Source organism: Cajanus cajan, chromosome 9, assembly GCF_000230855.2.
Source record: "Cajanus cajan strain Asha chromosome 9, NIPB_CcT2T_4, whole genome shotgun sequence".
Classification (NCBI taxonomy): domain Eukaryota; kingdom Viridiplantae; phylum Streptophyta; class Magnoliopsida; order Fabales; family Fabaceae; genus Cajanus; species Cajanus cajan.
Genome location: NC_138525.1, coordinates 19963643 through 19976793, shown reverse-complemented (window position 1 = coordinate 19976793; position 13151 = coordinate 19963643). Strand labels below are relative to the sequence as shown.

Genomic DNA, 13151 nt, shown 5'->3' with positions numbered 1-13151 from the left:
TTAATATTCTATTGAGCTAAGATTAAGCAAAGTGCCCGATATTAGTTGTAACCAAACCACCAACCTTTTATTTTGGGGTTGATATGTCAGTACAACCGAAGACCCCTTTATGTTACATTTTTATTTGGGATTCAAGAAAGAACTTGAAGCACAAGTTTCCAAAATTAAGTCGTTTGGTTCGAAAGCATAATATTATTTATAATTCCTTGAAATAATATAGTGAACTACGATTAAGCAAATATACCCTTAATGGTTGAGGCAAAACCACTCAACCCTTCATTTTGGGGGTCAATACATATGCTAGTCCAACTGAAGATCCCTTTTTGTTTCCCTTTAGATTGGGATTCAAGCAAGTAAAACCGTAGTGCAACATTCCAATTATAAACTCTTTTTATTCGAAAGCATCATGCTATTTATTATTCTATGGGACTGGATCAAGTAATATACTATTATATAGGAAGAATTAATGCAGCTTTTATTTTCATCAAAAAGAAAATAAAGGAAGGCTGCTAACATTTGGGAATCGAACCGACGGATAATTCCATCTTTAATTAATTGACAATAATTTGACTTTCTTTTTAGTTTACGATATTTAATTTGTAAGACCTCATAAGTGGAGAGTGGGGAATAATATATGAAATAATATAAAAGAGATGTCCCCTTTTTGTAAGTGAATTTGGTTTATATTTTTAAATAGACTTTTTTTTTTCTCTCGCTTAAACTACTCTTTTAATAACCCCAAGCGTGTGGTTCAGCGGTAGGGGTTGATCCACGCTTAAGCAAGGTCAGGGGTTCGAATCCTGCCTTGTGTATGCAGCCGCGTTAAATCTTGGGGCCAGCTATCCCACCCTTTGAGGTGCCTCCAACGTAGCGAGGAGATTAGTCACTGCTGTCGGCGGTGGATACTCCAGGAACGAACCTAAAAAAAACTACTCTTTTAATTTCTTTTATTTAGTTTCTTTTCTCTCTCTTCTCTGCTTAACAGTCGAACATGAATATCTATTCACTATATTTTTATTTTTTTATCTTCTCACATTTTTTTAATAACGACCTTTTTATTATTTAAAAATAATTAAAAGACATGAAATACTTCTTCCCCTACTAGTTTAGTATAAGTTAAATTATATTTTTTATTTTTTATTTTATTTTTGATTTATTTTGATTTCATTTTAATCTTTCATTTACCAAATTAATGTAAATTTAATCTTATTAAATCCTTTTTTTTTTACTAGAAATGACAATGAATTAGTCTAACTCGAAAATAGTTCAAAATTCAATTTAATAATTAATTTATTGAATTTGATTTATGAATTAAATGAATTGAACTTGAACTGAAAATTTGAATTTGATAAATAAATATGAATCAAATTTGACTTGCGTGTAATTCACCTTGTTTAGTTCATGAATGAATTCAACAAATAAATATATAATAATCAACTTTTTATTTAATTTTAACTTATTAAAATTTGAAAGAATCTTCAAAAATTTAGTTATAAATTAATAATAATAAAAAAAACTGACACTTTAAAATTTTATGGTTAAGGATTGAATTTTTAAAACTCAACTCAGTCTGATTCATTTTTAGCCCTACTTATCTCACAATATTCATTTATATGAAAACTATTGAATGTAAATAAAATTCAAACCAAACGTATTATAAATATGATGAAAATTGAAAACTTAAAAAAAATCTGAATTATTTATGAAATATATTTTTCACACGATTTCCACTATATTTATGTCTCTTTTGAATTCAAATGTCAATTACATTTTCAAATTTTTATATGAGTAAATATAATATTATATTTTTTACATCTTGAATCAATAAAATAATGATGCAAAATTAAAAATGATCACTATTTTAAAAGAACCAAATTGTTTCAAATATGAAATATAACAAACCAAAATAAATATTTTAACAAATATAAAATCAAAAATAAACCTAAAAAATAAGATAAAAGATCATAAATGTAATTTTATTTTTTAATATAATTAAAATAAATTCTAAATTCCTCCTTCAAAGATTAAAGTGTTATTGTATTATTAATTCTTAAAACATTTTCATCTCTAGATTTTATTTCTTTAAAAAATTAAAGTATGTTACATGCATTAATCTTCCTCAAACAATTTCATTAAAGAGAAGTACCAACCCGCACACTCTTTAATACACTCGTATCAACACATTATCTTAAGTATAAAAATTAAATTTACATTCATAAGGACAAATTTAATTTTCAAGAAACTTAATTAGTGATATGCATTTTATTTTATCGTGTAAAAGATAAGCACTACAAAAACTAATATAATAATATCTTAATTTTTAAAGGATGAAAAGGAGATTTCACTCTTTAATTTATACACATAATTATCAATGTAAAGAAAAAAGTTTTTTTTTTTATACATGAGAATTGAACTTTGAAACTGAAACAACTCATGCACTTTCTTCAACTAATTGAGTTAAACTCTCTTTTGATAATATAATACTATATGATATGTTATCCTACAATTTAATGAGTTTAATAATATTATATTAAACTCAATCTCATCAAAACACATTATTAAGTTTAAATTCAGTAAAATATTAGACTTACTAAATATCAATGGCAAAAAAAATACGTCACTATAATGAAATGTGAAGCTTATGGTATAAAAGAGGTAGCCAAAATTTGTGTCCATAAATATGTTATGGATTGCTTTTATAATAATGTTCGCTTTCAAAAGCAATCGTACCAAATGCAATCTTTATTTATTTTAATACATGGAAGATCGATGTTGAAAACACTGCTCCACTAACAGGGTCGTAGATCACCAAATATGCTTTAACAACCATATGCCCTTAACCACTCCAACTTTCCCGTGCCATCACCGCTCTCTATAAATACCTTTCCAATCAATGTTTCTCACAAGTCATAAACAAGGTTTGAATCTGTGACTTGAAATTAATATGGCAGCTATTGCTACAGTGATGCTCATAACTATGTCCCTAGCTTCTCTTATGAGTGCACTAAATGTAAATTATTACGAAAATACGTGCCCCCATTTAGAGTCCATCGTAGCTTCTGCTGTTCACAAAGCAACCATCAACGACAAAACTGTCCCAGCTGCTCTCCTTAGGATGCATTTTCATGATTGCTTCATAAGGGTATGCAACTTTTTGCTTCAATTCCCCTAAGCAAAAATAATGTTCATATGATCATGGGACAAGTAACTTGTCTTTATGTTTGTGTATTAGAGTCTCTTTGAATATAAATTTAAAAGATTTTTTTAAAATTTCTCTATCAGAAACGGACTCTAATTCCTTTTATTTTAAAAGGATAAAGACTATTATTTTCATTAAAAAGAAAAAGTGTTCCAAGTTCCAAACATGCGGGCACCAACAATACTGTAATATGAAGTGGTGTGAATGTAGCTATAAAACTGATCGTATATATTTACTCTTGTGTTATATTAAGGGTTGTGATGCCTCTGTTCTTCTGGAATCAAAGGGAAAGAACAAAGCAGAAAAGGATGGACCTCCTAACATTTCTTTGCATGCATTTTATGTCATTGACAAAGCTAAGAAAGCAGTGGAAGCCGTTTGCCCCGGAATCGTATCTTGTGCTGACATTTTGGCTCTTGCTGCTAGGGACGCTGTTACCTTGGTTAGTATCATAAACAATAACATACGTATATTATTAAAATTAAAACTCCAATTTTTTATATGTAATAATAATACCAAAAATAGTTATGATATTTTATCTAAATTTTGTTTCATATGTGCGGTACTATAGAATTGTATCTCGATATACATATTATTATGATAAAATTTCAATTCTAATCAAACTAGTGATATATTAATGGTAATTTATTTAAGTGTTTTTTCATATACTTATATTAATCATAATTTTGTTTTAATTATTAATTTAATGATAATTTTGTGTGGCTGTAGTCCGGTGGGCCCACTTGGGACGTACCAAAAGGAAGAAAGGATGGAAGAATATCAAAGGCCACAGAAACCAGACAATTGCCAGCTCCCACATTCAACATCTCCCAATTACAACAAAGCTTCTCACAAAGAGGGCTTTCTTTGGAAGATCTGGTAGCCCTCTCAGGTACCTTTGAAATTCCAAAAGAACTAATAATGAGGAACATATGTAATATTAAGTTTTGATGTTAATAATATTCGAATACAAGTGTTTTTAAAAAAATTTACTAAAAAATATTTTTTGTTTTTAATAGAAAAACTCTTAAAATCACTTCTAATTTGTATAAAAAAAAACTCTTATATTTTACGGTCACATATCATGATTCCAAATTTATTTATACAATTGTCAAGTACACCCTTCCTAGCTTCCTATTTCTTAACCACAAATAAAAAGTTTGTGTAGTAAAATACCATTACATGCATGCACAAGCACAACACAAAAGAAAATGTAATCGTCATTGATCTAAAATGGTATCCACATTAACTATACACTTATGATATGATGATTTTTATGTTCAGGAGGTCATACACTAGGATTCTCTCATTGTTCATCCTTCCAAAACAGAATCCACAAATTCAGCCCCAAACAAGACATTGACCCGTCCTTGAACCCTTCATTCGCAAGAAGCCTCCAAAGTATATGCCCCTCAAACAACAAGGTGAAAAATGCAGGTGCCCCATTGGATTCAAGTTCCACCTTGTTTGACAATGCTTATTACAAGCTACTCCTCCAAGGAAAAAGCATATTCTCTTCTGATCAAGCTTTGCTCACTCATCCAACCACTAAGGCTTTGGTTTCAAAGTTTGCTCATTCCCAAGAGGAATTTGAAAGGGCCTTTGTCAAGTCCATGATCAAGATGAGCAGCATCACCAATAACGGTGGACAAGAAATTAGGCTCAATTGTAAATTCGTTAGATGATTGAATTGTATGTATGTTTTGTAGTCTTAATGTGTTGTCACAGTGGATTGAAGAAACAAGGGCTATGAAATAAAAGGAAGAGGAGGAAAACAAGGCTACTATTCCTATATTTTCCACCCCATGCTTATTTCTTAAAGATTAATGAAGGATTCACTTGTAACCATTTTCTTCTTCCAGCAACTAGTAGAGGGCAAAAATATTTTCTCGTCACTTTTGTAGTTCTAAAACTAGTTGAATTGGAATGAAATATGAGTTTTTTCATTGAGCTTTTTTTTTGGTTTTTGGACAAAAAACTAAAACTACTCTTATCAAAACAATTTATGGAGATCAATTTCATGATCTATCACTCAGCTTTTCACTTCTGTATGTGAAGTTCCCTAAAGAAAAATTAAAATATAATTTTTAAGTCTAAATCCTTGAAAGCCATTCGTTCAAGACATGGACTATCTATGACTAGTGGCCCAAGCAATAATATTTAACTTAATAACATGACAATCCAAGAAAAATCTTTTGATCTTGATCTTGATGTTGATAACAGGACACTCCATGCAACACATGTTTGAATTTTATTAAAAGTTATAAAATTATTGAAGTTTATTAAATAAGAAGTAAATTATCGAGGTTACCCATAACGCGTCCCCATGATGACCAAGGGTACACTTGGGGTCCCTAACAACGGAACATGATCTTTGTTTTATTATTATTATTATTATTTTTGGGACCATACCTAGAGCATTAAATATATAAATATTCGTGATAAATGCACGGATTGAGTTTCCACCATATAATTATAGTTATTTTGGCATTGTCGGAAATGATCTCTAAAATCTCAGAGCTACAATAAATCTCAAGAAAGTCATATAAATCAAGGGTCAAGAAGACTTAAGGCAAAGACACATACATTTTTTATGATTTGGACCTGAACAGTCAACGGAATTCTCTAGGGGCTGTACTCATATCGGAAGAATTTCTAAAAAAAATAAAAATAAATTGAATATGTAATAAAGTAAGCTAAGAAAAAGTGTATTGTTATGATTTCTCTTTCAGTTCGTTATTGATGTTATTTGGAAGAGGAGGCTAGGCCATGTGATATTTGAGAGCATTATTGATCCTCATTGGTTGTTGTAAAGGAAAAATTAACAGAACGTATGCTTCTGTTCTCAAGTTGTGGCCCAACACTTATTTTAAGTAGTTTTGAAATTTATAAATAACTAAAAAGACAAAAAAAAAAAAAAAAAAAAGAGAAGAAGTGACGTTTTATTAGGTGTAAGGGCGTCCCTTCTTTTTCAAGAAAAGTGGACTTCTTTATTCTTGTCGCCTTGAGTGCAGCGGTGGTCTTATTGCTTTAGTGGGAGAAACTTTGCTTACAGCAAGATATTTTTAGTCATTTGTTTATCTTGTGTTTTGATGAAATCTCCGGGTTTTTATCAGGTTGTCTTTTTTTTTTTTTTTTTTCCGTAGTAAGAGTGATTTGTGATATTCTTGTTAATTAGAAACACTTTAATGTACTTATCATTTTTACACTTTAATAGCATAAATGACAAATTTGATGATGAGTTTATGGGTAGAAGAACCATAATAAATAAATAAATAAATAAATTTTTAAAATAAATTAATAAAAAATTATTTATTAAAATAAATAATTTTAGACACGTAGGATGCGGAGGAAAGAAGAAAACGTCATAAGTGACGATTTGTGCAAAACGTCACTCTGAGTGACGAGCTGATATTGTTCACACAGAAAACGTCACTGGTACTGACGTTTTCTGTTCATCAACAAAAAGCAACATAAAACGTTAGTATCAGTGATATTTTCTGTTCATTAACAAAAAGCAACAGAAAATGTCAGTATTAGTGACGTTTTTTGTTCATCAACAAAAAAACAACACAAAACGTCACTAGTACTAACATTTTATGTTTAAATTTGACTCCTGGTTCCCTCTGAAACACAGGTACTCTGAAACACATTTTCTGACTATGAAACACGTCACCAAGGGTGACGTCTATCATTCAGAAGTTTTGTTATATATAGATGAATGAGTTGTTGTCTTAGACCATTCTGCATTCTATAAGTCTTCGACTCATATTATAGTTTTGTTACTCTTCTCTTTATTATCATATTCCTATCTTGATTTTGCATATTTCTATTTTCATTTTGAAAATGTCTTTCATTTGCTTATTATATTATAATGGTAGTAGAATTAATAACGAGCAAGGTTTTATTTTTACAGGTGACACGAAAACAAATTCACGTAAATCGTGGATTGGATTTTGAATCTTTAAAGAAAAAAATTCATGTGAAGTTGAAATTGCATCATAACCAAATTGTTTCCAGCATCACTTGCAGATATTTGCATTGTGTGAATCCTGTTTTTATCTAGCTATAGAAATTGCAGACGATGAAGATGTTGCATGCATGTTTGATAATTTTCAACGGCAAAGTCATATGAGTATGATATAATTATATATTGTTGTTGATATTGTTGGAACATCTTCTTTTTCCTTACAAGAAATAACTACAGCTGAAGAAGCACATCAACCTCTAGTTTTGACACAGTCAAATGTAATGAGTAGTGACCATCAATTTGAGCAAACAATTTTGCCACCAACAAATCATCCTGATTCAAACGTTGATTTTGCAACAAACTTAAGTGACGACGATGATATCAATGTTGAAGAAGATGATGAAATTGCAGATGATAGCTCATCTGACGAAGGTAACATTGAGCCTCGCATAATGAACGAATCAGGTAATTATAAATGTTTTTTGTAGTTTGATTTTAATTTAGTAATATTTATTATTCATACCGTGCCTGTTGTAACCGTATAGGTCCATCACAACCTCCATTTTGGAGCAATACTCCACATTATAGTTTAATAGCAATCTTAGGAGAAGTGATGGATGATCTTCTCCACGGATTTGCTTAGGCCGGATCTTCTTCAATGGAGACTTGATTCTTCAACTCAAGAACGCTTAGAAGCTAAGAACTCACGGATGAACTCAACCTAGAACTAGGAGGGAAGCATCCAAGCTCAAGCATCAATGGAGAGCACACTTCAAAGAGAAGGATTCTAAGGTGAAATCCTAAGGTTTTGAAGATGAACTCTAAGGGACTTTTGAGAGAGGAAACTCGGCCAATGGCTCACAAATTTCAATTATGATCAAAAGTGAATACAAAAGGTGAAAGAATGGCTTAAGTATGCACGGAATTGTGACCCATAGGTGCCTAAACTAAAGCCTCACAAAATGGCGCCTAAAGTTTGAATTCAAATTTGAATTTTGAATTCAAACTTTGGTGCACATGTGTAAGTCCGAAAATTTAGGTACCAAGGTGCATTTAGGTGTGATTTGAGAGTCATTTAGGGTTAATTTGAGTGGCACATGTTCAGCCACCCAAGGTGCTTAACATGTGACTCAAATGTAACTTAAATGACTTCCAAATTAAACCTAATTTAACCTAATTAGCATACTTTAGTATTCCTTGTATTTTCCTATTCTAATGACCTAATTACATTGGTCAAACAATTACAATGGAAAGGAAAAATTACAAGAATAAAAATGAGCCCAATATTGGGTACCAAAAGCCCAAAGGCCCATGAAGCCCAAAACTAGGCCCAACTAGCCTAAAACCTAAAATGCTACTCTATGTGGTCCAAAATACAAGACCAAAATATATGATACCTATACTAACATGATGTATACAAAACATATGAAAATAGCTATAACAAACTATGGCCCATGAAAAGTTCAACTTGGGCCTTCCCAGGCCCATAAGGCCCATTGGGCCCTGACTGGCCCAAACCTTCATGTCTAGCCAACTCCTCTTGGTTCTTTGAGTATGTCACCTCTTGCACTCCAAAGCATGATTCCATCATCCCCTCCCTCTTGAAAAGGATTTGTCCTCAAATCTCGAGGATGAATGGAAGAAGAAAAATTAACACCTACATATAAAACATGCAAGGAATAAGAAGTAACATTGTAAGAGAAAAGATCATGGATCCTAAGAGGAGTCCTAGTATCTAACCTAACAAAGAAAGATAAAATATTAGACTCTCTAGAAATAGGTTCCTCTTCTAAGCATAACCTAGAAGTAAAACCTAAAAATGTAAGAACACTATGACTAAGACAATGAAAAGACTGATTTTTAAACACTATAATATCTTGCCTAAAGTACCCTAAATGGTATCCTAGGCTTTTCCTAAAATATAAAGAAAATACTACTAAAAAACGTCCTAAACAATTTTGGATTTGATTGTTTATTAGATACTCATAGTCATATAATCTATTTTTGTCTTGTAGGGAAGGAAACATATTAAGTTCAAAAAAAATAAGAACTTCCCATAAGATCAAACATAGAATATAGATTATTACAAGTTAGATCTACTAAACAATGTAAACCGAAAATTGGGTGCTTTAGAAAATCCAAAGAAATACTTCCTTCCTTGTGCACCTTCAAGGAAGTAGTATAAGGAGTAACACTAGGAATAGTCCACTCCTTCTTCACTATATCTCTAAGTTGAGAATTCTTGGTTTGAAATTTATTTTGTTTTTCATTCTCAACTCTAAGATAAGTGGCAGCATTAGGACAAGAGTCAAAACTTTTATGAATAAAGAGAGTTCTTTTCAAGTCTTGTTTGGTCATAAAATAACTCTCTTTTGTCACAAATGTCTTAGTGGAGTCCCCTTTATCCACACTCTGTCCTTCTTTCTTTTCTTTGTTTCTTTTCTTTTTCATTTGCTTTTGATCCTCAAACACTTGGGGTGGTGTTAAAGGATTAAAAACAATTTCCTTATTTTTATGAATGAAGGATATTTTGTTAGTGAGGCCATCATGTATAGTTTGTTTATCAAATTGCCATGGCCTACCAAGCAAAATATGACAAGCTTCCATAGGGATCACATCACATAAAACTTTATCTTTATAATCCCCTATAGAAAACTTGACCTTCACTTGTTGATTCACCTCCAATTCCTCACCTTCATTGAGCCAATGAAGTTTGTAAGGGTGAAGGTGAGGAATGGTGGTAAGGGGTAACTTGTTAATCAACTTTGTACTACAACAATTTGAACATGATCCACTATCAACAATGAGAGAACAAGTTCTTTTGGAAACTAAACATCTTGTGTGAAAGATGTTCTTTCTTTGTGATAGTGAAGTGGGACAAGGTTGACTTCCAAGAAGCCTTTTGACCATAAGAAGATCACCATCAACAGGATATAGCTTTTCAATTTGAGGATCTTCCTTACTAGTCTCACTATCACTTGAAGTGGTAGAACTAGATTCATCAAGACTACTATAAATGTCTTGTGCTCTCAAAATCATGACCTTTTTAGTTGGACATTGAGAAGCTATATGGCCTCTCCCAAGACATTTAAAGCATTTGATGTCACTAGTTTTACTACTAGAAGTGACAACATTTTTATCATTTTCTTTTTCTTTTTTCTTGACCCTTACTAGAGCTTTTAGAAGAGTCATATTGACCCTCCCTCTTGTAGTCATTCTTGATATAAGAGTTAGCTTGAGTTCTTCCTTTTAAAGAATTTTTCCTTAAATTTTGTTGTTCCACCCTTATACAAAGTTGGACCAAATCATCAAGGTCCCTATAAGGGAGTAACTCAACTCTATCTCTTATATCAAAATTTAGACCACTTAAAAACCTAGCAATGGTCAATCTTTCCTCTTCCCTTATGCCAGCCCTCATGAGATACAACTCCATCTTTTGTCTATACTCCTCAACACTCATATTCTTTTGTTGGAGTCTTTGGAGCTTATCCATAAGCTCCCTACTATAATAAGAAGGTATGTGCCTTCTTCTCATAGCACTCCTCAACTCATTCCAATAAGTGATTGGAGGGTCATTGTGAAGTCTTCTCTCTCTCTCTAAGGAGGTCCACCAATACATAGCTTGTCCTTGGAAAGCTAAGGTGGACAAGGGAACTTTTCTTTCTTCACCTACTTGGTGACAAGTGAAGATTTGCTCCACTTTCATTTCCCAATCCAAGTAGGCATCCACATCTTCTTTTCCATGAAAGTAAGGGAGATCAACCCTTGATTCCCTCACTTTGTGTTCTTTAATGACTCTCCTAGGTGGGGGTTGATAGTAAGCATCCATTTGTATACTACCATCATTATTTTGACTTTGAGAATCATTGGAGCTCTTGGTTGAGCTCCTAGAAGAACCTTTTGGACTTTTATTTTTATTCAATCTTTTCAAAAGTTTTTCTTCTCGTTGCTTAATCTTTTGAATCTCTTGTTCTAAAGCCATGATTTGTACTTCCTTTTCAAGTTTTTCTTTTTGTTTTTGAAGTATTTCATCATGCTTCCAAAGTTTTAGTGCCTCAACCTCCTTGACAATTCTTTTAAAACTTTTAGGAGATTCAAAGTCACTACTACTTTGAGAATGTTGACTCATGATTAAGCAATAAGATTTTATATGCTATGCAAAATGTAACGACCCACCCTAGGCCGTCACATCAATAACCAACCAAAATAATATAAAATAAAGAAAATAGAGCAAAAGCCAGCTACGCTAGAGTGTAATTATACAATAACATATAAATTGTTTCCAAAATATATAATATAATCTTCTATAGCAGAGTCATCATCCTTAGTAAAGTTATACAGTAATCCAAAAAGATAATATAATTACAATGTCATGAAAACATCAAAATAAGACACCCTAGGTGCTGGTCAAGCTCTAAACCTAGCCACTTCTCAAAGCAGCTATCCAAAAGACTCCTTGTTATCCCAAAGCCTCATACCTGATCTGCTCCCCCACATAGTGAGATCATCACAGTCCACATCATGGAAATATAAGGGTTAGCACATATAAAACCAATCATAGTACATCATAATAAAATATCATTAAACAAATATTTATCCACAGTATTTATCCAGACCAACAAGTCATTTTCAAGCTAAATATAGATCAACCCAAAATATAATGTATACACGTCCATGCCAATGTATACATATTTTATGATAATAAAATAATCCATAACCAATGTATACAATCCATACCATATGTATACATATTCCATATCCAAAACAAAGTCACACCACTGTATAATCCATGATGTAACCAACACATCCAAACCAAATGTTGGCCTCAACACCATCCAAACCAAGTGTTGATACGGTGAAACATGTCAGCAACCCATGTCCCACGCCTAACCTCTCATGGAAAATATACAGTTGGATTACGTCGTCACGTAACCCTGGTGGGGCCACCTCATCCATCGGTATGACTCGGCCTAAACCCATACCAGTAGCAAATAGAATACTTAGAGGAGTACTTCAGAATCCACCTAACATCTGAAGTGGTTTATTATATAACCTTTGGAAAAGTTCCACATTGGAATCCTCACCATGGGATTCCCAAATTCCATATTTTTCCAAAGATTATATCCTGATCTCACCAAGAGATCTAATCCATACCATAACCTTACTCCTTTAAGTCCTATTTACTTTTCCAAACCACATACACATAGCATATTCCATAATTAAACATAACCATAACCATGCCAATTTGTCAATATAATAATAATATAAATAATTAAATATCCAAAACAACCATCAATTGATCCAAATTATACTATATGAAATGAAAATCTCCACATAAAATAGTATATTAAAATTATACTATTCCTATCATGCTCATACGCACTAGATTAATTTTATAAGCACTACCCTTACTTGGATAAACTTGAACTGAAACTCGGGCAGAACCTTCTCCTCTTTCTTGCTTAAACAAGAACCGAAACTCGGGCAGAATCTCCTCTTCTCCCTCCTCTTTTCTCTCCCCTGGCAGAACCTCCTCTACTGGATTCCTCTTTCTCTCTCCTCTTTTCTTTTCTTTCTCTCTCTCTCTCCCTTCTCTTTCTCTCTCTCTCTCTTCTCTTTCTCTCTCTCTAAGATTTTCACTTCCCTCAGTATATTTTTTTTCACCCCCCCTGGCCCCTATTTATAGGCAACCAGAGTCACCCGGAACGGCCCGTATTGAATTCGGAACGGCCCGTTCCGAAACTTTCAAATGTACGCAAATTTTTAAACTGGAACGGCCCGTTCCAAAATCGGAACGGCCCGTTCCCAAAAAGCAGAACGGCTCGTTCTAAAATCAGAACGGCCCGTTCCGAGACTCATCCAGAACGGCCCGTTCTCCTTCCGGAACGGCCCGTTCTCCCTCCAAAATGGCCCGTACTCCCAGTTGGAATGGCCCGTTCTGGACCCGTTCTCACTAAAAAAATTTAGTATAATTTTTAAGCT

The 13151-nt window shown here is 32.7% G+C and overlaps 1 protein-coding gene across 1 annotated transcript; it reads left to right on the top strand.

Moving 5' to 3' along the window:
* Nucleotides 1–2893: 2893 nt before the first annotated feature.
* Nucleotides 2894–5145, top strand: PER64 (Peroxidase superfamily protein). Its single transcript, XM_020381787.3, has 4 exons — nucleotides 2894–3142; nucleotides 3453–3641; nucleotides 3929–4091; nucleotides 4484–5145. Exons 1-4 carry the CDS (start codon nucleotides 2945–2947, stop codon nucleotides 4882–4884), a joined length of 951 nt encoding a protein of 316 aa, XP_020237376.1. The 5' UTR covers nucleotides 2894–2944; the 3' UTR covers nucleotides 4885–5145.
* Nucleotides 5146–13151: the final 8006 nt, after the last annotated feature.

Bases quoted from the DNA above. Each gene is read 5' to 3' on its own strand.
- PER64 (XM_020381787.3), top strand. From the start codon at position 2,945: ATGGCAGCTATTGCTACAGTGATGCTCATAACTATGTCCCTAGCTTCT. The intron at 3,143-3,452 runs GTATGCAACTTT...TGTTATATTAAG, and splicing joins TTCATGATTGCTTCATAAGG to GGTTGTGATGCCTCTGTTCT. The intron at 3,642-3,928 runs GTTAGTATCATA...GTGTGGCTGTAG, and splicing joins CTAGGGACGCTGTTACCTTG to TCCGGTGGGCCCACTTGGGA.